This window comes from Hemitrygon akajei, chromosome 23 (assembly GCF_048418815.1).
Source record: "Hemitrygon akajei chromosome 23, sHemAka1.3, whole genome shotgun sequence".
Classification (NCBI taxonomy): domain Eukaryota; kingdom Metazoa; phylum Chordata; class Chondrichthyes; order Myliobatiformes; family Dasyatidae; genus Hemitrygon; species Hemitrygon akajei.
In genome coordinates, this window is record NC_133146.1 from 30,873,698 (window position 1) to 30,899,950 (window position 26,253).

General features: G+C 40.7%; 1 protein-coding gene across 2 annotated transcripts in view; it reads left to right on the forward strand.

The window, feature by feature from the left end:
* Positions 1-26,253, forward strand: part of pcdh15b (protocadherin-related 15b) — a 1,734,278-nt gene that overhangs the window by 1,044,377 nt on the left and 663,648 nt on the right. For both annotated transcript variants that reach the window (XM_073027317.1, XM_073027316.1), the window contains exon 9: positions 20,093-20,253. In XM_073027317.1, the coding sequence (XP_072883418.1) occupies positions 20,093-20,253 (161 nt within the window). The remainder of the gene's footprint in view (positions 1-20,092; positions 20,254-26,253) is intronic.

Below are 26,253 nucleotides of genomic sequence, written 5' to 3' on the forward strand. Positions count from 1 at the left end.
ATGAAACAAACAAAAACAATAAGTATAAATATAAAACATAATCCTATCAAACTCAATGTACAAGTAACTGTTATATACATAGACTGATTGTATGTACATAAAGTGACATTAGACGATGTGTATGTAGGAACTGTGAGTGGGTTAATTGGTGGAGGTGTTGATCAGCCTGACGGATTGCGGAGCATAACCAGTTTTGAGTCTAGTCATTTCAGGTACTTCTATCTTCTTAGCTCATTCATGCACCATATACACTCTTGATGTTAAAATGTATTTAATTAAATATTTTGCAAATGTTGTTTCCATCATTCAAGCTGCTCTACCTATGGCTGCTATTGCTAACAGAGTTTCAATTTCAATAATCACTTGTTTATCTACATCAGCTGTTGTGGAGTCTCTCCCCCTCTCTCTCTCTCCCTCTCTCCCCCTCTCCCCCTCTCTCTCTCTCCCTCTCTCCCCCTCTCCCCCTCTCTCCCTCTCCACCTCCCCCTCGTATTTAATATTTCAGTAGTATTCGAGTCATATTGTAAATATATTGCTCAACTAAACGTTCTTGATCATTTAAATAATTCATTACAGGTTGTATATAAAAATAAGTGAATTGCATATGTTATGATGCTACCACACGATACGTGTGTGCCTCATTTAAAGTAAAACACAAAGTTGGATTCGCATTTCTGGCTCTCTTGTTTTTCTTCTAATTAGTTTTTGGAGTTAGGAAACATGACACTCAGTAAGTGTTATTTTCTGCTTGAGCTACTTCTCTCTCCTTTTATTTCATTTCTTACTTGTTGGCTTAACTGTTCCATTTTTTTGCATATTTTCTCACAACATAGAAGAAGGATATTTAGCTTTTTAAGGGTTGCCCAGCAAGCAGAGCATTCCCAATAATCCCATTCTGCCCCACTTATTTCTCTGTAACTTCTTGTCAGTCCTGGTGCAGGGTCTTGACTTGAAACATGAAGAACTCCTCTCACACTAGTTGTGGTGTTCTACCCATTGAGTTCAGTAGCTATTCGTTTTTTGCTCCATATTCTAGCATCTGCACTCTCGCATCTCCATTCTCTATCACATGTCAATCAACTTTATTCTGATTCTCCCAGCAGTTTCTTACAGGAGCCATTTAATCAATTAATGAGTATATTTTTGGGGATTGGGGAAATCAATGAAACCTATATAAACATACGAGTAAATGTGCATGCTCCACATAGACAGGATCAGACCTGGATTGCTGGAGCTGTGAGTCATCAGTACTACTTGCTATGCCACTGTTTCACCTCTATGCTTACCCTTATCCAGTTTCTAAGTATATTAACAACCAACACCACCACTTTTTTCAACTTTTTTTTTCCTCAATCTTTTGCTTCTATTCCTTTTGTGGTCTTTTAGTTCTGTTTTGCTCCCCTCTTTTGCAACCACCTTCTCAGAAGATTGCTGTCATCTCACTATTAAGTGTTCAGAACACTCTTGAAGCAGGCAGACTAATGAGAGAGGATGCATTTGGAAGAAGTGAGCTTGAGTGAACAGTCCAGCTTCAAAACATACCATGGGAAGCACTCAGAATGGTGAGCAAGGGAACCAAGGATCAGTTGGCATGGGTGGGACAGGATTGAAAGAGTTAGTCAGCTCCATCATGGGTACTGGCCTCCATAGTATCCAAGACACCTTCAAGGATTTGTACCTCAGAAAGGTGTCATCCATTATTAAGGACCCACATCACCAGGATATGCCCTCTTCTCTTTGTTACCGTCAGAAAGAAGGTACAGAAACCTGAAGGCACACACTCAGTGATTCTGGAATAGTTTCTTCTCCTCTGCCATCTGATTTCTAAATGGACATTGAATCTATGACCACTGCCTCACTTTTTTTTATTATTTCTGTTTTTGCACTATTTTTAATTTAACTATATATATACACTTACTGTTGCAAACATGAGGAAATCAACAGATGCTGGAAATTCAAGCAACACACACAAAATGCTGGTGGAACACAGCAGGCCTGGCAGCATCTATAGAAAGAAGCACTGTCGACGTTTCAGGCGGAGAACCTTCGTCAGGACTAACTGAAAGGAAAGATAGTAAGAGATTTGAAAGTAGGTGGGGGGGGGGGGGGAGTCCAAAATGATAGGAGAAGACAGGAGGAGGTGGAGTGAAGCTAAGAGCTGGAAAGGTGATTTGGCAAAAGGGATGCAGAGCTGGAGAAGGGAAAGGATCATTGGATGGGAGGCCTAGGGAGAAAGAACAGGGGAGGGGAGCACCAGAGGAGACGGAGAATAGGCAAAGAGTGATGGGCAGAGAGAGGAAAAAAGGAGGGGAGGGAAAATAAATAAATCATGGATGGGGTAAGAAGGAGAGGAGGGGCATTAGCAGAAGTCAGAGAAATCAATGTTCATGCCATCAGGTTGGAGGCTACCCAGACGGAATATAAGGTGTTGTTCCTCCAACCTGAGTGTGGCTTCATCTTGTCAGTAGAGGAGGCCATGGATAGACATATCAGAATGGGAATGGGATGTGAAATTAAAATGTGTGGCCACTGAGAGATCCTGCTTTCTCTGGCAGACAGCATTTTTAATTCACTGAGAGCAAGTTTATTGATGTATCAAGGAACACTTAAGTTTGGAAAATTTTCAGGGAGGATTGGCAAAAGTGGTCATGAACTAATGGGGTGAATCGGCAGATGGATAGAGAACCACACTGATTGGAAAAATGGGACGGTTTTCAGATTGTGCCTATTTATCAACAGCATAACTAGTCAAAAAGCAGGAGACAAAAAGGACAGGTTTGGTGGCCAACCGTTTTGGGATGCCTGTGGACATTTTAAAGGGTTTCTGTAATACATGCAGTAGGACTCAGTGTTCAAGATTCTGCTAAGACCTCTAAAGTATTTGATTGGAGACTCTGGAATAGACTGGAAATCCTCATGACCTTAAATATTCTGTCTTAGGTCATAGCTGTTTGTGCGAAAAACTCTTTTTCCACTTGCACTTCCACTTAGCCTCAGAATTTCAGCCCACTGCATTACCTACAAGTAATTCCCTGAGCAATGACTATCACTTAATATATAAATATAACTACTGAACAAAGAATGCTGAATGGCGAATTACCTTTTCAGTAGTGAAAAATGAACCATTGTTACTACAGACAGTCCATTGGGAGAAAGGGTGTTGCAGCAGAATCAATTGATGAATCTTATTTAGATTTGAATGGATATTTTTCAAAGCTAATCATACCAGTTATAATCACCCTTTAAATCATTCTCAAAGTTTTGAACATCCTTATAAGTACAATTGTGCAGATAAGACATGCTTGGAATGTTTCATGATTATTCTAATTAAATATTATTTTTATTACAGAATATTGTTTTATTAGTTCATTTTGATTTGACAATCGTAATTATTAAAGGCATTGCATCCAGTGGATTTTTAAATTTGACCTAAAAATCTTACATGGCCACAGGGCAAATTGAATGATTTTCTGAAATACGTAATTGTACATAAGTTACTAATTGAGTATCCAGTGAAATGAAAGTAAATTGAAAGCTGTCAGCAAGTACTAATAAGCAAAGGAACTTGAGTAGTTCCGTCACTCGTTCTTCATGTTGTCTGTCGCCCTACCCAAAAACAGCAAACATACCTGACCAAGCAGTGGAAAGCAGTCCAACTGCAATACTTCAAGCCAATCTGAGACAGAGAGTGCATGGATTAAGTAAGGACTGAAAGACTAACAGATAGAGAAGCATTATAAGCAAAGCTTCAAGTTATAAGCTAATGTGTTTGAAAATATTGTACGCTGCAGTTGTTTGTTCGTCTTCTTGAAAGAGAATTTAAACTACATGCCCAACATAGTACAACAGATCATTTTGAAGCTGGTTTCACATGGTCTAATAAAGTAGAAACAGAGTACTGAAAATGAAGCTTGCAAGAAGGCTCTGAGGAACTATAATGGATTCAACAGAAAGCAAACCAGAGAGGAGGTATAAATTGGGGAGCTGAAAATGCAGTGTTTATGTTAAAAAAAACTAAGTGGAATAGTAACATGTCAAAAAATATCCAGGTTATTAAATTTATCAATCATATATTAGAAGAATTGTATTGAAAAATTGAGTGTGTCTTTCAAATCATTTTCATTTCTATGCCTATTATGTAAAATTCACCAACTTAATCATTACTTGATTGTACATAAAATTTAAATATTTAGACATATTTTAACTTGTGTGCAAAATAGTTTCATTATGCATTCCTTATTGCTCAAATAGGTTAACAATTTGCATTAATTGAAATATTGGTAATTATCACAAATTAGTCGATTTGCTTGTTGCATTTGTAAAAATTATTTTGGTGCTCATCAAGCTTTGTATACCAACATAAAACTCCTTCAAATTAGTTGTAGCAGGAACTAAGGCAATATATATCTGTATTCTGCCTCAATGACTCAAGCCCAAGAACTTCTCCACTTCATTAAAACATTACTGCATTCTAAAGAGGAATGGCATTTCCAAATGGTGCCAGAGTCAATTTTGTTTTGCAATGTGGATCAATGGACCTTTCAGTCTAGAAATCAAGCTTGCCTCTCATTGTTTCATTGATGGAAACTTTGTGACTGCACTACCTGAAGAATATTTCTTCTGCTGGTGCTTCTGAGTGCAACTCCAGTCTAGTTCCATATTTGCAAAATATAATTATTCGTAAGTCACATTTTGAAATATGTATGCCAATGCATAATATATACCTGTAACCAGTTCTCAAGAGAGAGAAACTAGAATTTTATTTGTTTTTTCTTTCAAAATTCATTTAAATCAGACAAAAACATTTGCTCTACATGAGATATGTCTTGTGATATACGAACCTTATAAGTCAGTCTAAAGAATGGAAATTTACCCTCATGAGATTTTGTTATTTAGATATATCACCCTTTTGGGATCAATTCATATTCTTGCTGACAGGAATTGTAGAAAAGCGTTCTGCTATGGACTAATGCTGTGATCACTGTGCAGGAGTAGTATGAATCTTGGCCAATCACAGAACAAAAATGGAGTGAAATTTATTTGAAGTTTCAACTGTTCATTATCATATTAAGTAGCACTATTGCAAAATGAGTTCAGCTGCAGGTCTGTAGCCTAGAATATACAGACAAAATAATGAGACTGTTGGCAATCTCTGTCCCAATGGTGGAAGTATGACAGCATTATATGGAATAAGCAGATACAGTTAGAAAGAAGAAAACGCAGGTGTTGTTGTTACTACATCTGTCCACAGGTTGCACCATTTCTTAGTTTTCTCCATAGTTACCTTTAAAATCAGTTACACAACAAGAATTTCAGCTGGTCAGAAACTATTCTTAACTATTCTTTACAATTTATAGTAGTAGTTCTTTAAAATCTTTCAATATGATGTGTAGATGTGTCGGTGAGCGGGACCGCCTCTGGCCACCTCGTGAACCGGCCTACAATAGTTGAGAGGTACCGCGCTCCTCAGGTCACTGGTAGGGGGCCCACGATATCCACATGAATGTGGTCAAACTTCCGGAGGGTGGGTTCAAACTGCTGCGGCGGGGCTTTAGTGTGCCACTGCACCTTGGCTGTTCTGGCATATTCACTGACCTGCTTGCAAAGTCCGTGCCACGCGAACTTGATGGAGACCAGCCGGACGGTTGTCCTGATAGATGGGTGCGCCAAACTGTGTATGGAGTCGAAAACTCGCCGCCTCCAGGCTGCCGGGATGATGAGGCGAGGTTGGCCGGTAGCCACATCGCACAGGAGGGTCCTCTCACCTGGGCCTACAAGAAGGTCTTGTAGCTGCAAACCCGAGACTGTGGTCCTGTAGCTGGGCATCTCATCATCTGCCTGCTGCGCCTCCGCCAGTGCCGCATAGTCCACCCCCAGGGACAAGGCCTGGACAGCTGGTCTGGAGAGTGTGTCCGCCACGACGTTGTCCTTTCCCGAGACATGCTGGATGTCCGTCGTGTACTCGGAGATGTAGAACAGATGTCGCTGCTGGCGAGCCGACCAGGTATCGGACACCTTCGTGAAAGCGAAGGTCAACGGTTTGTGGTCCGTGAACACGGTGAACGGCCTGCCTTCTAAGAAGTACCTGAAATGCCGGATTGCCAGATACAGTGCCAACAGCTCCCGGTCGACAGCACTGTACTTGAGTTCGGGTGGTCATAGGTGCTTGCTGAAGAATGCCAAGGGTTGCCAGCGCCGCTCGGTGAGCTGCTCCAGCACCCCACCGACTGCTGTGTCGGATGAGTCCACCGTGAGTGCGGTGGGAATGTCCGTTCTGGGGTGCACCAGCATCGCGGCATCTGCCAAGGCTTCCTTGGCTTTAACGAAAGCGGCCGTGGCCTCCTCGTCCCAAGTAATGTCTTTGCCTTTACCCGACATCAGGGTGTACAAAGGGCGCATGATACGGGCTGCTGAGGAGAGGAAACGGTGGTAGAAGTTCACCATACCAATGAACTCCTGCAGGCCTTTGATTGTGTTGGGCCGGGCAAAGTGGCGGATCGCGTCTACCTTGGCGGGCAGAGGTGTTGCCCCGTCTTTGATAATCCTGTGGCCCAGGAAGTCGATGGTATCAAGACCAAACTGGCATTTGGCCGGGTTGATCGTGAGGCCGAAATCACACAGGCGGGAGTAGAGCTGACGGAGGTGGGACAGTTGCTCCTGACGACTACTGCTGGCTATAAGGATGTCATCCAAATAGATGAACGCAAAGTCCAGGTCATATCCCACCGCATCCATTAGCGGCTGGAACGTCTATGCGGCATTCTTCAGGCCGAACGGCATTCGGAGGAACTCGAACAGGCCCAATGGGGTGATGAGAGCAGTTTTGGGGATGTCTTCAGGGTGCACCGGGATATGATGGTACCCCCGGACGAGGTCTACTTTGGAAAAGATTCTTGCCCCGTGCAGGTTTGCTGCAAAGTCCTGTATGTGCGGCACGGGGTAGCGGTCTGGAGTTGTAGCCTCGTTCAGTCTGCGGTAGTCACCGCATGGTCTCCAACCCTCAGCTGCTTTGGGCACCATGTGCAGTGGGGAGGCCCATGGGCTGTCGGACCTCTGTACGATCCCCAATTCCTCCATCCTCTTGAACTCCTCCTTCGCCAGGCGGAGCTTTTCCGGGGGGAGCCTTCGTGCGCGGGCGTGGAGGGGTGGTCCCTGGGTCGGAATGTGGTGCTGTACCCCATGTCTGGGCATGGCTGCCGTGAACTGCGATGCCAGAATCGATGGAAAGTCCCCCAGGATTCTGGTGAATTCGTTGTCCGACAGCATGATGGAGTCCAGGTGTGGGGCCGGCAACTTGGTTTCACCCAGGGAGAACGTCTGGAAAGTCTCGGCATGTATCAGTCTTTTCCCTTGCAAGTCGACCAGCAGGCTGTGAGCTCGCAAGAGGTCTGCCCCTAGGAGTGGTTGGGCCACGGTGGCCAGTGTGAAGTCCCACGTGAACCGGCTGGCGCCGAACTGCAACTGCACTGTACGGGTGCCGTAGGTCCGTATCGTGCTGCCATTTGCGGCCCTCAGGGTGGGTCCTGGCTTCCTGTTGCGGGTGTCGTACCCCGTCGGGGGCAAGACGCTGATTTCCACTCCGGTGTCGACCAAGAAGCGGCGTCCCGACTGTTTGTCTCAAACGTACAAGAGGCTGTCCTGGTGGCCAGCCGCCATAGTCATTAGCGGCAGCTGGCCCTGGCCCTGGCCCTTGCAGGGTGGGCGACAACGGCGGGCTTCTGTGCCCCACCGCTGGTGGTAGAAACACCACTGTTCACTGTCCTCCTTACTCCTGCCTCTGTGTTGTGTGCGCCCCCCTGCCGGGCCTGGTCTGGTCTGCTGTTAGGCGCGTGGCCTGGTAATCTGACCGATGGATGCCACGCTCTCCCTCTTGGCTTTCCACAACATGTCTGCCCGGGCCGCCACCTACCGGGGGTCGCTGAAATCTGCATCAGCCAGCAGCAGATGTATGTCCTCGGGCAGTTGCTCTAGGAACGCTTGCTCAAACATGAGGCAGGGCTTGTGTCCATCAGCCAGGGCCAGCAACTCGTTCATCAATGCTGATGGCAGTCTGTCTCCCAAACCGTCCAGGTGAAGCAGGCGGGCACCCCATTCACGCCGTGAGAAGCCAAAGGTCCCAATGAGCAGCGCTTTGAATGCTTCATATTTGCCTTCTTCCGGGGGTGACTGTATGAAATCCGCAACCTGGGCGGCCATCTCCTAGTCAAGGGCGCTCACCACGTGGTAGTAACGTGTGGAATCAGAAGATATCTGCCGAATCTGGAACCGGGCTTCTGCTTGGCTAAACCACACTGCGTGGTCGCAGCGTCCAGAAAGTCGGCAGTTTTAGCGAAACTGTGTGACCAGGTGAAGAGTTGGTCATCTTTGGTCCAAATCCCGTTTGGACCGTCGGGGTTACCAATGTAGCGATGTGCTACACACAGCGCTGAAATAACGACATGCAGTCGGTAAGTCGTTTCGAGACTAGTTTATTCAAACTTCGCAGTGGTGGCATTTAATCCCTAGCACCCGCCCTCTCCGGGCGGAAATGACATCAGAGATGCATTACCAAAATCTCTCCCCGCGCGCTGGCTATCTGTGAGCCGGTTCGCCTGCGCAGAAAGTGGGTGGCCACAACGGAACACTTATTTATGCAAGCAAACAAAGTTCAAAGCAGATTTGTTATCGAAGTACATATATGTCACCATGAACAATCCCGAGATTAATTTTCTTGTGGAATACTCAGTAAATTCGGGAACCATAACGGAATCAATGAAAGACCACGCCTAACAGAATGGATAAAGAACCAATGTGAAAAAGATGACAAACTCAGCAAATGCAAAAGAAAACAAGCAAATAAATAAATAAACAATAAATATCAAGAAAATGAGTTGGAGTCCTTGAATCTGAATCCATAGGTTGTGGGAACATTTCAGTGATGGGGCAAGTGAAGTGGAGTGTAGTTATCCCCTTTGGTCGAGGGGTAATAACTGTTCCTGAACCTGGTAGTGTGTGTCCTGAGGCACATTTACCTTCTTCCTGATGGCAGCAGTGTGAAGTGAGCATGACCAGGGTGGTGGGAGTCCTTGATGATGGATGCTGCTTTCCTGCAACAGTACTCCATGTAGATGTGCTCAGTGGTGGAGAGAACTTTACCATGATGGGCTGGGACAATATCCACTCCTTTTTGTAGGATTTTCTGTTCAAGGGCGTTGGTGTTTCCATACCAGGCCATGATGCAACTAGTTAATATATTCTCCACCATGCATCTATAGAAGTTTGTCAAAGTTTTAGATGCCATGCCTAATCTTTGCAAACTTCTAAGGAAGTAGAGGTACTGCTGTGCTTTATTTGTAATTGCATTTAGGTTCTGGGCCCTGGAATGATAACACTGAAGAATATAAAGTCGTTGACCCTCTCCTCCTCTGATTCCCAGATAAGGACTGGCTCATCGACCTCCATTTTCCTGCTCCCAACATCAGTAATCATCTCTTTGGTTTTGCTGACAATGAGTGAGAGTATTGTGACGTGTTTTGGGCACCTTATCTTAGAAAGGATATGCTGAAACTGGAGAAGGTTCAAAGGAGAATCACAAAAATGATTACTGGATTGAATGGCTTGTCATATAAAGGGTGTTTGATGGCTCTGGACCTATATTCAGTAAAATTCGGAAGAATGATGGGTAACCTAATTGAAATCCATCAAATGGTGAAAGGCCTTGATAGACTGGATGTTGAAAGAATGTTTCCTGTGGTGGGAGAGTCTAAGACAAGAGGACACAGCTTCAGAATAAGAGGGGCGTCCTTTTAGAATACAGATGGTGAATTGCTTTGGTCAGAGAGTGGTGAAACTGTGGAGTTTTTTTGTTACAGTCAACTGTGGAGACCAAGGCTTTATGTATATTTAAGGCAGAGGTTAATGGATTCTTGATAGTAAAGCGCATCCTAACCAGCTGCATCACTGCATGGTACGTGAACTGCACTGCAGTGGACAGGAAGGCTCTACAACAGATAGTCAGAACTGCCCAATGCATCCCTGGCACCTGCCTACCAACCATCAAGGATGTATATGTGGAAAGATACCAGAAGTGGCCTCATCTTGAAGGATCCCACAAACCCTGCTCATGGACTGTTTGCCCAACTTCCATCAGGGTGGAAGCTATGTATCATACACATCTGGACCACCAGACTCAAAAACAATTACTTTCCACAAGCAGTAAGGCTGATCAGCATTTCAACTAACCCATCCCTCCACCCCAAAACCACAACTATTTTGTTATTTCCTGCCAGTCACTTTATGTATAGACCCTCCTGTGCCAGGCATCACGTTATGGATCTTCAGTCAATCTATGTATATAAGCTATTTATATTTTTTGTGTTTTTATTATTATTGTGTTCTTATTATGTTTTCTCTTCTGCTTCATTGGATCCGGAGCAACAATTGTGCTTGTTTACTGGAAATGGCTTTAAACACTCATTAATCTTGAATCTTTCAGTTAAATTGTTTCACATTCTAACTAAATCTTCTTGCTTCAGCAACATACTTAGCCACTTCATAAGGACAGACTAAATATCTCATGACTAGAAATCCCATGGCATAGGAATATTATATCTTACTATATAACGTTCTTGCTGGATCCCAGTATTTTCGAGGCCTTCATTTCTTGTAGTCTGGATGTGTAATACCATTCTCAGAGGAGAAGCACACACAAATGTTTTACATTCAAATTGCACTGGCGTTTCAGTATTACAACACATAGTACGTTATTGTGTAGGGCTATTTCAGTCGGAATTGTCATTAACTTGTTGGTAGGACCAGGAACTTTGAGTGTCTAGGCTTCATGTTTTGGTTCTTTTGAAATGAGTTGTCTTAGATAGTTTTAACCAGAACTCTAAAATGGACATTTGACATTGTGCAACACGTTCTGTAGGAGTGAGCTTTAAATGCTTTGGAGCATAAGGTTGCCTTCTGGTATTATTGAAGTGTAACTTCTGTTCTCTTCCCTGAGCGTTGCCCAGTCAATCATTTGGGTAGTTTTTGTCCTTGTTTGTTTGGAAGATCAAAAGTCCCATCCCAAAAATTCAAAGTAACAATACAGTTCTTCATGACATATCCAAACCTGTGGAAATTAGATTTTCTGTACTAATTCCTTCCTGACTTTGCACATGGTTTCATTTTGAGTTGTGTGGGGATATTATTTGTTCACAGTTTAATTCCTTTCCTTGAGTACATGAGGACTACAATTCAATCACAAACAAAAGAACATCTCCAGATGAGGTAAATCCAAGCAACACACACAAAATGCTGGAGAAACTCAACAGGCCAGGCAGCATCTATAGAGAAGAGTATAGTCAACATTGCAGGCCGAGATCCTTCATCAGAACTGATGCTGGCTGGCCTGCAGAGTTCCTCTAGCGCTTTGTATGTCATATGACCTTGTTGATCACTGTCACTGTGTTAACAGTGCCTCATGTTTCCCTCCAAACAACAATAGTTGCTTTGCCAATAGTAAAGCAACAGTCAACATTAAAGCTGCTGATGATTCAGAAAAATCAGACACTAGCAGCAGACTTGCTTTGTTTTGGCCATTGTATCTGGAAAGTGCAGGCAATTCTTACAGAAGCTGTTCATAAGAATTAATCAGTTGACATCAATTGCTTTGCTGTGATGAATATCCAAAGAGTGGATCCTTGTTATCTGTATCCTCCACATGCTTTCACTTTCATGTAGTCCAAGCTCATGCCATACCCTCTCGCTGCTACCCTCAGAAAGGAGGTACAGGAGCGATAGGTCCCACACCACCAGTTTCAGGAACATTTATTAGCCTTTAACAATTCAGATTCCTGAACCAACATGGATAACTTCACTTACCTCAAGACTGAATTTCCACAACCTATGGACTCACTTTCAGGAACTCTACAACTCATGTTCTCAGTATTATTAAATTTATTTATTTATTATTAATATCATTATATGTGTTTATTGTATTTGCACAATATGTCTTTTGCTTCATTGATTCTATTGTATTTCTTTGTTCTACTGTGAATGACTGCAAGAACATTAATCTCAGGGTAGCATTCACAGACCTTCAGCCTAACATGTGTTGTCCCCAGAATCATTTTGAATACTGACCCAGCACATCCCACTCTGATTCTGCAGGATATAAAGCAAGCCATGAGAGAAGCTAGGGCTCTGTAAGTGTACAAACTTGAACTGTGACAGGGAGAAATGTGTATTTGCTTAACTTAGCTACTTCTGACATCTTGTGGTTTTCAACTTTACAAATCAATAATGTTCACAGTAGGACAATCAAGTCCTTCAGCCTTTGGAAATGCTGACAGAAAGGCTGATAAGTTCAGAACCACTGGAGCACACTTAAGTTCTCAAACAAAGAAAAAGTTTCTATAACAGACACCCTGTATCAGAGTGTCAGTTCTTTTCACATGACATTTCACATCAATTTGTGGTTTACTATTTTCAGCTAATAAACTCAGTTTGGAGATTTAATTTCCCCAACTGAATTGTAACCCCACAGTAAGTATATAATTCCCTTGGACACAGGGGTTCTGCTGGATGGGAATCCTATTCTGAGTATAATTCTATTGAAATTATGTTGACCACCTGGAAGGTGATTCAAATTTGTAACTTAGTAATGTATTGAAAAGGTGTGCGGATGGTTACCTATGGCAATCCTTCAGCTTAAACTCAATGTTTAACATCAAATCATGATAACTCTAGCATGATCTTTTCTTGCTGCTGCTATCAGGTAGAAGGTACATGTGCCTCAGGACTTTCACCGCCAGATTCAAAAACAGTTACTACCCCTCAACCATCAGACTCTTGAGAAAAAGATACCGTAACTACACTTCTCTATTGGGATGTTCCCACAACCAGTGATCTCACCTTAAGGACTCTTTATCCTCTTGTTTCTTGCTCTTGTTATTTATTCTATTTATTTATATTTGCATTTGCACAGTTTGTTGTCTTCTATGCTCTTGCTCTTTCATTGATCCTGTTTAGTTACCACACTATAGATTTGTTGAGTGTGCCTACAGGAAAGAAGAGTCTCAGGGTTGTATGTGGTGACATGTATGCACTCTGATAATAAATTTTACTTTGAACTTTACAATGTGGATGTGTGGTTATATCTAGATGTATCAGTGGATAATGTTCCCTTCTAATCGCTTTATTCATGTATTTTGGATTTAAACAACCACACAGTGATCTGTCAACTGAGATATATTGTTTTAATTGAACTGATCCAAATAGCGGTTTCTCCCAAAGCAAGAACGTAGAACACTACAACACAGAACAAGCCTTTCAGCCCATGATGGTGTGCCAAACTTTTAACACACTGTATGTTCAATCTAATCCTTTGCTTCTACATAGCCCTTCTATCATCCATGTGCCTATCTATAATTTTCTTAAATGCTACTCATAGATGACAAATAACAATGGACTTAGCACTGATCCCTGTGGCACACCACTAGTCACAGGCCTCCACTCAGAGAAGCAATCCACCACTGCCACTCTCTGGCTTCTCCCATTGAGCCAATGTCTAATCCAATTTAATACCTCGCCATGTATATCTAGCGACAGAATCTTTCTAACTAACCTCCCATGCGGGACCTTGTCAAAGGCCTTACTGATGTCCATCCACTGCCTTCCTGTCATCCACTTTCCTGGTAACCTTTTTGGAAAAACTCTAATAGATTTGTTAAACATGACCTACCACGCACAAAGTCATGTTGACTCTCCCTAATAAGTCCCTGTCTATCCAAATACTTGTACTTGGATACAAGTATTTGTATCTTGGTACTCCTTCCAATAATTTACCTACTACCGATGTCAAACTTACCGGCCTATAATTTCCTGGATTACTTTTAGAGCCTTTTTTAAACAATGGAACAACATGAGCTATCTGCCAGTCCTCCAGCACCTTACCCGTAGATACCGACATTTTAAATATATCTGCCAGGGCCCCTGCAATTTCAACAGTAGTCTCCATCAAGGTCCGAGGGAATACCCTGTCAGGTCCTGGGGATTTATCTACTCTGATTTGCCTCAAGATAGCAAGCACCTCCTCCTCTTCAATCTGTATGGGTTCCATGACCTCACTACCTGTTTGCCTTATTTCCATTGACTCCATGCTAGTTTCCTTAGTAAATACAGACACAAAAAAAACCCATTTAAGATCTCCCCCATTTCTTTTGGGTGCATACATAGCCGACCACTCTGATCTTCAAGAGGACTAATTTTATCCCTTACTATCCTTTTGCTCTTAATATACCTGTAGAAGCTCTTTGGATTATCCTTCACCATTTATATCTGCCTTTACTACAACCCCTTACAGGGTGTTCCACTGATCCAACACTCTGTTTTAAAAAAAAAACTTACCTCTGGCATATCCCCTATACTTTCCTCCAATCACCTTAAAACTATGCCCCCTGATATTAGCCTTTTCTTTCCTGGGAAAAAGTGTCTGGCTATCTACTCGATCTGTGCCTCTGTTGTCTTGTACACCTTTCTCAAATCACCTTTCATGCTCCTTTGCTCCAAATAGAAAAAAAAAACCCTAACTCACTCAGCCTGTCTTCATAAGACATGTTCTCTAATCCAGGCAACACCTTGGTAAGTCTTCTGGGCACCTTCTCTGAAGCTTCCACATCCTTCTGATAATGAGGCAACCAGAACTGAACATAATATTCCAAGTATGGTCTAACCAAGGTTTTATGGAACTACAACACTCTGCCTTCAAATCCAATTTTCCAAGTAGTATTACTTCACACTTCTTAGGGTTGAACTCTATCTGCCACTTCTCAGCCCAGCTCTGCGTTCTGTCAATGTTCTATTGTAACCTACGACAGCGTTCAGCCTCTCCACAACTCAACTAACATTTGTTATCTACAAACTTACTACTTCACCCTTCTACTTCCTCATCAAGATCATTTATATAAAAAAAAGAACCTGACAGCACCATTTAGTGTTTCCTTCAGCTTATCCCTAAAGGTTTTTGTCCGTCTCCAAGATAAATGTTGCTCATTACATTTTCATCCAGACTGTTTCAGATTTCATTTATTATCCAATATCATCACCAAACATCCAAGAGCAGCTCTCTTTGGTTACTGGCTTTAAGTCATTTAGTCCAAAACGCATGATTCTTGCAGATCTCCTTGTATAAGGTGTGTCAGTATGATAATACCTGATCATATCTACATTGAAACATGCCTTTAGGCCCAGCAGTTTTGCTATCATACAGTAAAAGTTACATTTATATCCACCAGACTGAAACAATAGTTGTACCCGTACGCTAAGAGGAAGGAGGGCTCCAACATTATCTCCAATTATGTATGTGACTAAATGGTTCCACCTTTGTATGTCTAAAGTATTTGTGCCTTTAATACAAGCATGGCAGAACTACTTTGCAATTGATGGTCATGTCTTGTTGAGATGTTAACTGAAGTATAACAAACCAAAGTTCAAGTTCAAAGTAAATTTATTATCAGAACACATATATGTCACCACATACAACCCTGAGATCCTGAGGGCATACTCAGTAAATCCAAGAAACATAATAGAATCAATGATAATTTGCCCCCAACAGGATGAACTAGTAACCAATGTGCAAGAGATAGCAAACTACGCAAATAGAAAAAAAAGTAATAGTAATAAATAAATAAGCAATAAATAGTAATAACATGAGATGAAAAGTCCTTGAAAGTGAGTCCATAGGTTGTGGGAACAATACGGTGATGGTGTGAGTGAAGTTAACCGAATTAAAAGCATTGACTTACTAAACAAGTTCAGTTCCTGATCCCCTCCTCAATGGTTCTAGCCATCTGTAATCTCTGACTGCTTCATGGCATTTCTTAGCAAAATGCGTGCTCGTTGAGCACTTATTACCTCTCTTGCCAAAACAATATATGCTTCCCTTCAGGAAAACAAGAAGTCATGATACCAAGGATAGTTTTTAAGGAAGTTCCAGTACTCCCATCTTTTTATAGGTTTCTTCAGCCTTAACTTGGATCTTTCTTTCCCCACTGAAGATTTGTTTGGGTTTGTTCCAAAGAGAAGTTGAATCATATTCAAGGTAAAATAAAGGAACTGACTAGCATTCATGCCCAGATATTTTTTTGTTTGTTGCTTCAAAGGAGAACACCATGAACTCCCAAGAAAAATATAAGTACAAAACCTAATCATGTGACCTCACTGAACATTGCCATACTGATTACACAGAGTTGTCTCATTAACTTCTTACAAGAGTGTCTATTGAGCCCTTTGTATCTACCTATCATTTATTCTGTTGTAAACATAACTTCAAATATTTACAATCATGAACTCCAAAGTCTGCAACAAGTAAGAAACGCTCATTGTTATTAACGCTCACGGCTGCCTCAAAGTTATCTGTGGGTTTTATCGTGTTAATTGTGATTAATGAAGAATTTAACAGAGCAATTTCTGTAGTGTACCTCAGTTATTTGTGAACAGTGCAAGTTGTTATACACACAAGCAACAACTTTAGTGTATGTTAATTCTTGCTGCATCAGTGGTACGGTAGGGACTAGACATTGCACTCTGCTTCCAAAGTTCTTTTGTTCCATTGATGTTACAGGAAGAGAGTTTTTGGAACTATACTCAGTGGCATCTTCATTAGGTACACCTGTACTTCTGCTCAGTGTTGCAATTATCTAATCTACCAATAATATGGCAGCAACTTAATGCATAAAAGCATGCAGACATGGTCGAGAGGTTAACTTGTTCAAATCAAACATCAGAAGAAAAATAATCGAAGTGACTTTGACTGTGAATGAATTTTGGTTTGACTATCAGAAAAGGCTGATCTCCTGAGGCTTTCACACACAACAGTCTCTGGAGTTTACAGCGAAAGATGCGATAAACAAAAAAAACCCCAGTGAGTGGCAGTTCTGCGGACAAAAATACCTTGCTAATGAGAGAAATCAGAGGAGAGTGGCCAGATTAGTTCAAACTGACAGGAAGGTAACAGTAACTCAAATAATGAGATGTTATAACATTGGTATTCAGAACAGCATCTCTGAACACTCAACATGTCGAACCTTGAAGTGGATGGGCTACAGCAACAGAATTCCACAAACATCCACGCAGTGGCCACTTTATTAGGTACAGGAGGTACCTAATAAGGTGGCCACTGAATGTATACTACAATATTCAAAAACTTCCTATTTTGAGTATTTAGTGCAAGACACTGAGGATAGATTTCTCTTCATTCAAAGTAAAGAAAAAACCTGTATTGAGACAGACCAGCAAGTGTCAGCATACAAAACACATACAGAGGGGGGAAATAGTGACAGGAAAAGAGATTGACGAGGGATAGAGAACGTGTATTCTCTGATGGGCTTCAATCATTTGACTGCAGCACAGGGAAATCTGCAGTTTTCACTGACACCTGGGTGGGTGGGACTGTATATTTTAGAAGCTTTGTATTCAAACCCTATTTTGCCAGCTAGAACCATCAAGTTGGGTTTGCTTAAAACTCAATTACTAGCTGTACATAGTTCATTTTACTCCTGCTTTATTCAAGATTTCAGAAAATCAAAATAATATATAAAATTACCAGACTGGGAGCTTATGGAGCATATGTTACCTCTTAATATACCAAACATTAAAATCCTCTTTGTTCTTACTCAGGCAACACCTTGTCATTCGGTGTGTTAGAAATCATGAATTTAGAGTCTGGTGAGAGGGAGCTGCCAATTGGGCAGGAGAGGCCTGTGCTTTCACTGAACTTGACAACTTACATTCACACTTGTCAGAAACTGTAGTTACCTGGAGAGGGAATATATTTGTATATTTAGTTTAAGTAAAAAGAGTGAGGCTAGACTTTCATCCTGTTACCTTTGAATAGAGAACGTAGCCTGAACAGAAAAAAAACAAGTTGCATTTGTTGTCTTGTGCACAAGTACAGTGAGGTAGGGATAGAATGAAAACTGCTTGCAGCAGCATCACAGGCACTTAGGTACAAGCAATATACAGAATATAAATTATACAAATACAGTGAAGAGAAAGACAGACTGCAAAAACAAGATATTAGTGCAGAAGTCAGTGAAAGTCAATGCTAGATCAATAGTGTTCTATTGCTGAGGTAAGCTTAGAGTTGTGCAGGTTGGTTCAAGAACCTATTGTCAGAAAGAAACTTTTCCTGAACCCGAATATGTGGGACTTCAAGTTTCTGCACTTTCTACCTGACAGTAGTAGTAAGAAGAAGGCATGGGCCTTGATGTTAGATGCCACTTTTTGAGCAGAGCTTCCTGTAGATGCCGTCGGTGGTGGGGAGAGTTGTGCCAATGATGAACTGGGTTGTGTTCATTACTGTCTGCAGCTTCTTGTGTTTCTGTATTTGAGTTGGCATTACAGGTCATGAAGTAACTTTCAGCAGTGCACCTGTAGAAATGTGACAAGAAGATCTGCAGAAGCTGGAAAGCCAAGCAATACGCACAAAATGCTGGAGGAACTCAGCAGGCCAGGCAGCATCTATGGAAAAGAGTAAACAGTCGACCTTTCATCAGGACTGGAAAAAAGACAAGAAGTCGAGCTTTCACCTATCAACTTTGCAGCTCTTTACTACACCCCTCCCCCTCTCCTAGTTTCACTGATCACCTACCACCTGTACTTCTCCCTCCTCTCCCCCTATCTTCTTACTCTAACTTCTCATCTCTTTTTCCAGTCCTAATGAAGGGTCTTGGCCTGAAACTTTGACAGTTTACTCTTTCCCCTGGATGTTGCCTGGCCTGCTGAGTTCCTGCAGCATTTTGTGTATGTTACCTGTAGTTGAGTAGTTGGTGACACACCAGATCTCCTTAAGCTTATACACCTTCTCTGCGCTGAGCCCAGGAAGGCTCATCTGAGAAGGTAACACCCAAGAGCTTGAAGATTTTGCTCTCTCCGCCTCTAATCCACCAAGGAGATAATTGGCAGGTTCTGATACAGGTTTGCAGTCCTTAATTTTCTATTCCTAGGCAATTCTTCATGTAATTTATGAAGAAAATATGTACCAGAAACTTGTAAAAGTTTATGAGAAAAAAAGACCTATAAACATAATCACAGCATTTAAGCTTGGGAGATAGGTGGGAAAGAAATTAGCGTTTTTTATTTGATTCATAAAATAGAGCTTTTGGGTTAGTTCATATCCGACAGTATTGATCACATTTCATAGTTGCCAATAAGAATATTGTATTTGACCTAATCATGATGGAACGAGAGTGACAAATCTAAATGAAAATCTCATTAATTCCCATTCTACATTCTCACTGAAAGTTTCTGCTGGAATATTCAAAAGGTAACTCACTTGAAATAATTTGCTTTCAGTGGTGACTGATAAGATGTTCCATTTGTTAAAGATGTCAATTTGTAAGATTTTCTATTGCTCTGTTTAATCAGCATTCTGTTGAGATGCCATGTGTAAATGATGCATTTCAGTACTTTTGTCATCCAAGCATTTCCAATGGATTTTACATTAAGATGGAAATAAAATACAAAACTTTAAAATTTGCTTTTGATGCATACCTTGATTTATTAAGACACAATGCAGCATTGAAATTATGAAGTTGCTTGAAAATAATTGAAGTTTGACAATTAAAATGAGATATGTTTTGAAAGATCTATTTTATGGTCTTGAAATACAATTTCAAATACCTGGTAGATTTAGCTCTATTTAATATAAATAGTTTCTACATACAAATGTGCCCTGAACCAAAATAAATTGGCTGTTTTGACTCAGTGGTCATAAGATATATTTGAAAGTAAATGAATGTTCTGCTTGAAATAATTCCAAAAGCTGCAAGCATGGTGATCAGAACAGAGGTAAATTTCCCTGGATGAGATTCTGGTTGTTAAATTGTGTTTTCGAAGTTATCATGGCAGATTAGTTTTCCAGTATGTCATTTTAATGATGAAATCAATGGCATCTACTCCCTTTGTTTCACATGAAGAAAACAAACTAAAAAAAATCACACTTCCAGTAATCTTTTGTGCACAATTCTGCGATTGTCAACCAGAAAAGAAACATAAATTATCTGTGGATCTTATTTCGCTGTAATTTATTTTAAATGTTTCCTCTTACTTTCTCATAAAACAGGAACACTTCTCGTGGACAACTTGCAAATTACTGGACATGCGGGTGGCCCAAATCCAACTATTGCCTTATCACTAAAAGGCAATGATGACTACTGGGTACTCCTGGATGCTGTCAACCAGAAACTGTATTTGAATAGCACTGGCAGAGTCCTGGACAGAGATGTAAGTATATACTTCCCTGCAAAACAAATGCACTTTTATAAAATGTTATCAGTATTGTTTAAGTTTTACATAACTTTTTTCAGTCATTATGTAGATTTACATCTGGGAAAGGTATTCTTAAATGTCACTTTTTGTTAATTTGACTTAATTTTTATCTTAGTTTTGTTTTGCAAATATTGTGAATGGATGTTTCTTCACTAAATATACTGTATTTATATTTAAGAAACAGGTTTTTACATAGTAGGGGAATTAAGGGTTATGGGGAAAAGGCAGGCAGATGGAGCTGAGTTTACGGACAGATCAGCCATGATCTTATTGAATGGCGGGGCAGGCTCGATGGGCCAGATGGCCTACTCCTGCTCCTATTTCTTATGTTCTTATGTGCTCTTTAAGTGAATTCATGTAAAATTAAAAAGTAAAATTGATCCATCTTCAAATCAACTGTATGATTCTGTAGGGGTTTGGTTAATAAATTTTAAAGCTATTGGCTAGTTTTTGCCAGTAAGTGTCACAGATTAGTAGGGAACCATCAAAGTGAAAGCAAACTTAACCCTTCAGCATGTGGGGATGAGCTGTAAAAGGTCTATAGGTTGGCTGGTTAATAAGTGATATGGACTCAGTTAGCACTACCTGACCTGTAGGAAATGTTCATTAGCACTGCCTGATCTCCTGAGGATATCCTATGCCCGTGCATTTTTCAAACCTTACATTCTTTTGTCTTGGCTCTTATTCTCTTAACTGCTCTCTGTTTTGTAGCTTTATTGAATAAGGGAACATGTTCTTCACAAACTTCTCTATTAATTAATTAACTAGATCAAATCTTTTACAACTTATCACCAGGCAATCCTGATCTTACCCTGTCAGTAATATTCTCTTTATCCTCTGCATCCTTTCGAAACCCTCCTGCAGCATTATATTAATTTGCTTTCCAAATTCTGGCCTTGAGTCTGACATGTTAACTCTATTTATCTTTCTATAGATACTGTCTAAACTGCTGATACTATTTTCAGAATTTTCTGTTCTATCTTTTTATTGGCTTATTTCATTTTAAAATGTTTTTGAATGTTTTTGAATTTTGGGAACTATTAGAAGCATTCCAATCTTGCACTTTTGACTGATGAAATGAAGGTTGTTACCTTGTCATTAGTTGAAGTTTTACTCATACCCTTCATGGGTGGGACTTTACTAGATGTGATAACTTCGAACAAGGCCATCAGATTTTCCAGACAGTTACTGACCGGGTGTAAGACACTCAAAGCCTGCAACATTAGTCCCTTAAAGCTGCAGACCAAATAGTGTTGGTGCTAGAGAAAGGAAAAGCAGATAGTGGATGAAGCCTAGCAACCTAAGCAAAGTACCTGGATCAAATCATGCTTTAACTTGTTGCCATGGCTCTTTGCACACTGCCATTAAACTTTTTTTCCCATCCTTCATGTGCTGAGCTATAAAATATATTCAAGGAGAAGTGGGGTGTTGTTCTTAAGACTAAAAGGAACAAAGGATATTGGAAGAAAGTTGCAACAGGGTACTGTATTTGGATGGTCATCCATGATCATATTGAATAACAAAGCAAACTTAAAGGGCCATAAGGCCTACTCCCCTTATTTTCAGTGTCTATGGTTAAGAGTCTGTGTTTCTCTAATGTTGAATCCAGATCTTATATTCAGGTCATTTTTTGTCTAGTGCAGACAGTACATTACTCTAATTGGAATTAAAATGTTCTCAACAGTGAGGCAGTGGGGTGTCTTCTATAAAGAATATTGGAAACTTATTCTATTTGTAGCCTGGGGAAAAGTACACACTCAGGACAAGAAATACTTTTTTGGGTTTTAATTCCTTTATCCGTTTTAAATGTTTTAGTGCCAGAAGAGGGTCTTAAAACAAAACGAATAAATTTACAACCAGTTCCTGCCGTTACAATCTCAGTTTAACCTTCAGTCCACATCCTTGTGTATCAACAAATTGCGTATGCAGTATAAAAATACATGAAACAAACCACACAAAACTAATTCGGTAGTGGCAATTCTGAAGGAACACAATACAAACAACATTAGAATCCCACCAACCCTGTACCTTGTACACAGCAGTGAAGATGTAAGCGAATACATCTCATCTAAGATGCCTACTCCCTTTTAGTACACACGTGCTTAACTTCCATACATTCACGTTATGCTGTTATATTCACAATCAGTCATGATACTATAAAGTTAGACAAAAGGTACAGTTTGGCACAACTTTTACAAGATATTGCCTGGTAGTTAAATTACAGGAAGACTGACCTACTTGGCCGGTAAGGAACTTTACACAAGCCACGCTATCCAGTGCCGATGCCTTCACTCGTGAAAATCTAAAGCATCCACACGTAAAAAATGTCAGATTACCGATATTCTGGATTCGCCAACAAGCATAAACGAATTCACATGGATATCGTCAATTAATACTCACCTTTCCTCACCATGCCCGGTATCTCTGGGAGGAACTTAATCCCAAAGCCCTACCAGCTTCTTCTGCAGAAAACAAAATGGTCTCCCCGCTATCCCGCGCATGCATAATGACATCATCGTCGCCACTTAAAGACTCAGACAACTATTCTAGCATTACCTAGATGGATGCCTAAGTACACTTTTAACGATAATGAATAAGATTCGACGGTCACCCAGTTACATATTATTTCTCCAACTTCCCTCTTTCTGAGTTTATTGATATTTATGTCTTGTAAATCAAGTTTTTTTCCATCTGTATGTGTGAAATTAAGGCTTGAATCTCCTGGATTCCTGCTGGCCAGTCCTTCACCATTCATTCTTTCCTCTTAGTCAGTATTCTTCATTCATCGATCATCATTTATAGATAAGATATGTTTTATTATTTTTATGGGTCAAAGTGTGATACTGGCACATACTCTCATACACAATGAGAATTGAATATCAGGTGTTTTTGTAATTCAGGTGCTATATCTTTTGCTGTTTTTCTCTCATCATTAAAACATGTTACCTATGGAGAGTGACTCTCAAAATCAGCTTGATAGACTTCATAGTGGGCAAGAGACCAGTACTGTATATGAAAACTCAGTTTCTTATTTGCTTACTCACTGTAAGAGCTTTGAGTACAGGAGTTGGGATGATATGCTGAAGTTGTACAGGACATTGGTGAGGCTGAATTTAGAGGATTTTGTGCGGTGCTCATGACCAACCTGCAGAAAAGGTATCAATAAACTTGAAAAAGTATTAAAAAATTACAAGGATGTTGACTTGAGGTTGAATTATAGGGGAAGTTTGAATAGGTTAGGACTGGCACACAGGAGAATGAGGGGAAATCTTATAAAGGAATACAAAATTATTATTATATCGATAGGATGCAGGCTTTTTCAGCTTGTGGGTGAGACTGGAAGTAAAGGTCATAGGTTTAAGGTGAAAGGTGAATTCAAGGGGAATCTGAGGTGAAACATCTTCACTCAGGGTGGTGCAAATGTGGAACACGCTGTGAATGGAAGTGGTAATTGCAGGTTCAATTGCAATATTAAAGAGAGGTTTAGATAGGTACATGGATGAAAGGTGTTTGGAGTGATATGGCCTAGGAGCAGGTAGATGGGACTGGACAAAATATTGTCAGCATAGACCAGATAGGATAAAGGGCCTGTTTCTATGCTGTAATACTCTATGACACAATGTACAGAAGGCCAAAGGTTCAAATGGTTAAACTCAGAAGAGCACAAATTTACAGGTTAGATTTGTTTTATGGTTGATGGGCCATGGGGAATGAAGTTTCAGAGGGATATGGGGGCAGGACTAGCTCAGAAAGTACATTGGGCCAATGGGCCTGTTTTTAACTATATAACATATAATAATCACCAACAATCACTAACAATTCTTTAGTAAATGACCTTATAAACCTAATTGTTAGGCAGATCATCGTGAGGTCTCCACGTCTGGCAAGACTGTGATTCACTACCTCTGGACATTTTTTTTGCACAATCCAGAATGTATTTGTTTTTACCTATTGGGGGTTTGGTGCTCGCTTGTCCCAACAAATTCAGTTTGGTCTGTTGACCTGATGCCAGTTTTGAATGAATAAAATCTAAAAGACTGGGTTCACAAATGACCTTGCTGTTGGCTCTATTAATGAGTTAATGGAGCTGAAGGTGTGTGGAGCCTGCAGTTATCCACAATGGCTAAGTGCTAGTGCCATTGATAGAATAGTTCTGATATTTACTAGGACTTAGAAATAAGGCATCAATTCCTCTGCCAGGATTCACTGACATTTACTTACCACCTTGCAAATGTTTCCTTATCCTTGATGTGGTGGAACACCAAAGTACTGTTTTACTGAGCTGAGTGTGCTAAGTAGTGGACGAAGAGCCAACTCACCTTATAGATCTGCTGGCTCAGTGTCTGAGATTGTGTCTGGTTGAACTGGATCAATGGCCTACTGACATTTAGTCTCCAAATCTTTAATTGAATTTTGTTCCTTTTACCTTGTTCAAATGCCTATAGAGCAATTGGGATCAACTTGTTAAAGTACCCTGAGGAGTCTCCTGATAATGGATATTAATCTGCAGCAATAGTTTATGCTTGCTTTTTTATGTCTGGCCGATCATTCAGGATTTCCAAAATTTGGCATTATTTGTTACTTACATTCAATCAGTTACCCAATTCGACCTGTTATTCGAGTTTCACATTCAATCTTCATTGCTTTTGACTAACAATGCTTGAATGCTGTTGGATAGTCAACAAAGGAAGGATGAAGAAACAAATCAGTTCCATTTTCAGATGTCATTTCGGAATAAAGTACAGCAAGTAGGTCCTTAAGATCCCTTGGTATTATAAAACTATATATTTGATTTGGCAAAGCCTGCTGCCAGAGTGAATATATATTGAGAACATGAAGGCAAATGAAGAAGAGCTCGGCTTCTTTAAGTCTATCAAATAAAGGAAGCTCATGTTTTTTAGGTGAATTATACATGGAATACAAACATTTTGTCATATCATCATGTATTTACTGAGGTGTATGCTAAACCAAAAGATTTTTCAATGTTTATATAAGGTTTGGCATGTTGGCCTTAATTAGTTAGGGAATTGAGTATAGAAGTTAGGAGATTATGTTGCAGTTAGATAAGATGTACTGTAGAAGAGTCCACCTTGGAGTATTGTGTATAGTTTTGGTCACTTTGCTTACAAAATACTTTATTAAACTAAAAAAAGTGCAGAAAAGATTTACCAGGATGTTGCCTGGACTTGAGGACCTAAGCTATAAGGAGGGATTAAAGTAAGAGGGGTGGAGAGTTATGATCAATTCCCCTCAACAACAAGTATAATCATTTTGAATACTGTTGGGGGGTGGGGTTGGGGATAGTCTATCAGAGGAAAGCCACAGCAGTCATGTCTCTGGGACTGAATCTGGCTCTGTGACTCAGAAGGAAAAAGGGGAGAAGAGGCAAGCTGTAGTGATAGGGGATTTGTTAGTTAGGGGAACAGAAAGGAGGTTCTGTGGAAGAGAATGAGATTCCCACATGGCTGTTGCCTCCCAGCTGCCAGGGTCAAATACATCTCAGATTGAGCCTACAGCATTCTTAAGTGGGAAGGTGAGCAGTCAGAGGTCATGGTCCACAAAGTGACACAGTAGGATGGGTGACGAGGTCCTACAAAGTGAGTTCAGGGAGTTAGGTGTTAAAGGACAGGACCCCCATGATTGTTTTATCAGGATTTCTACTCATGTTAGAGTGAGACCAGAAATAGGAGCATCCTACAGTTTAGAATATGGCTAAGGAATTGGTGCTGGAGGGAGGACGTCCTAATTTTGGTTCATTGGACTGTCTTCTAGAGAGGGTGGTGGTGTGTACTTAATATTTCAGTAATATTGTAAATCTATTGTTTGATTATGCATTCAATGTGTTTACATAATACATTGTGGGTCATATATAAAAGTATGTAAATGGCATATGCTATCACACCACCATGTGATATGTGCATCCCTCACTTAAAAGTATGAAAACAAAACTGGACA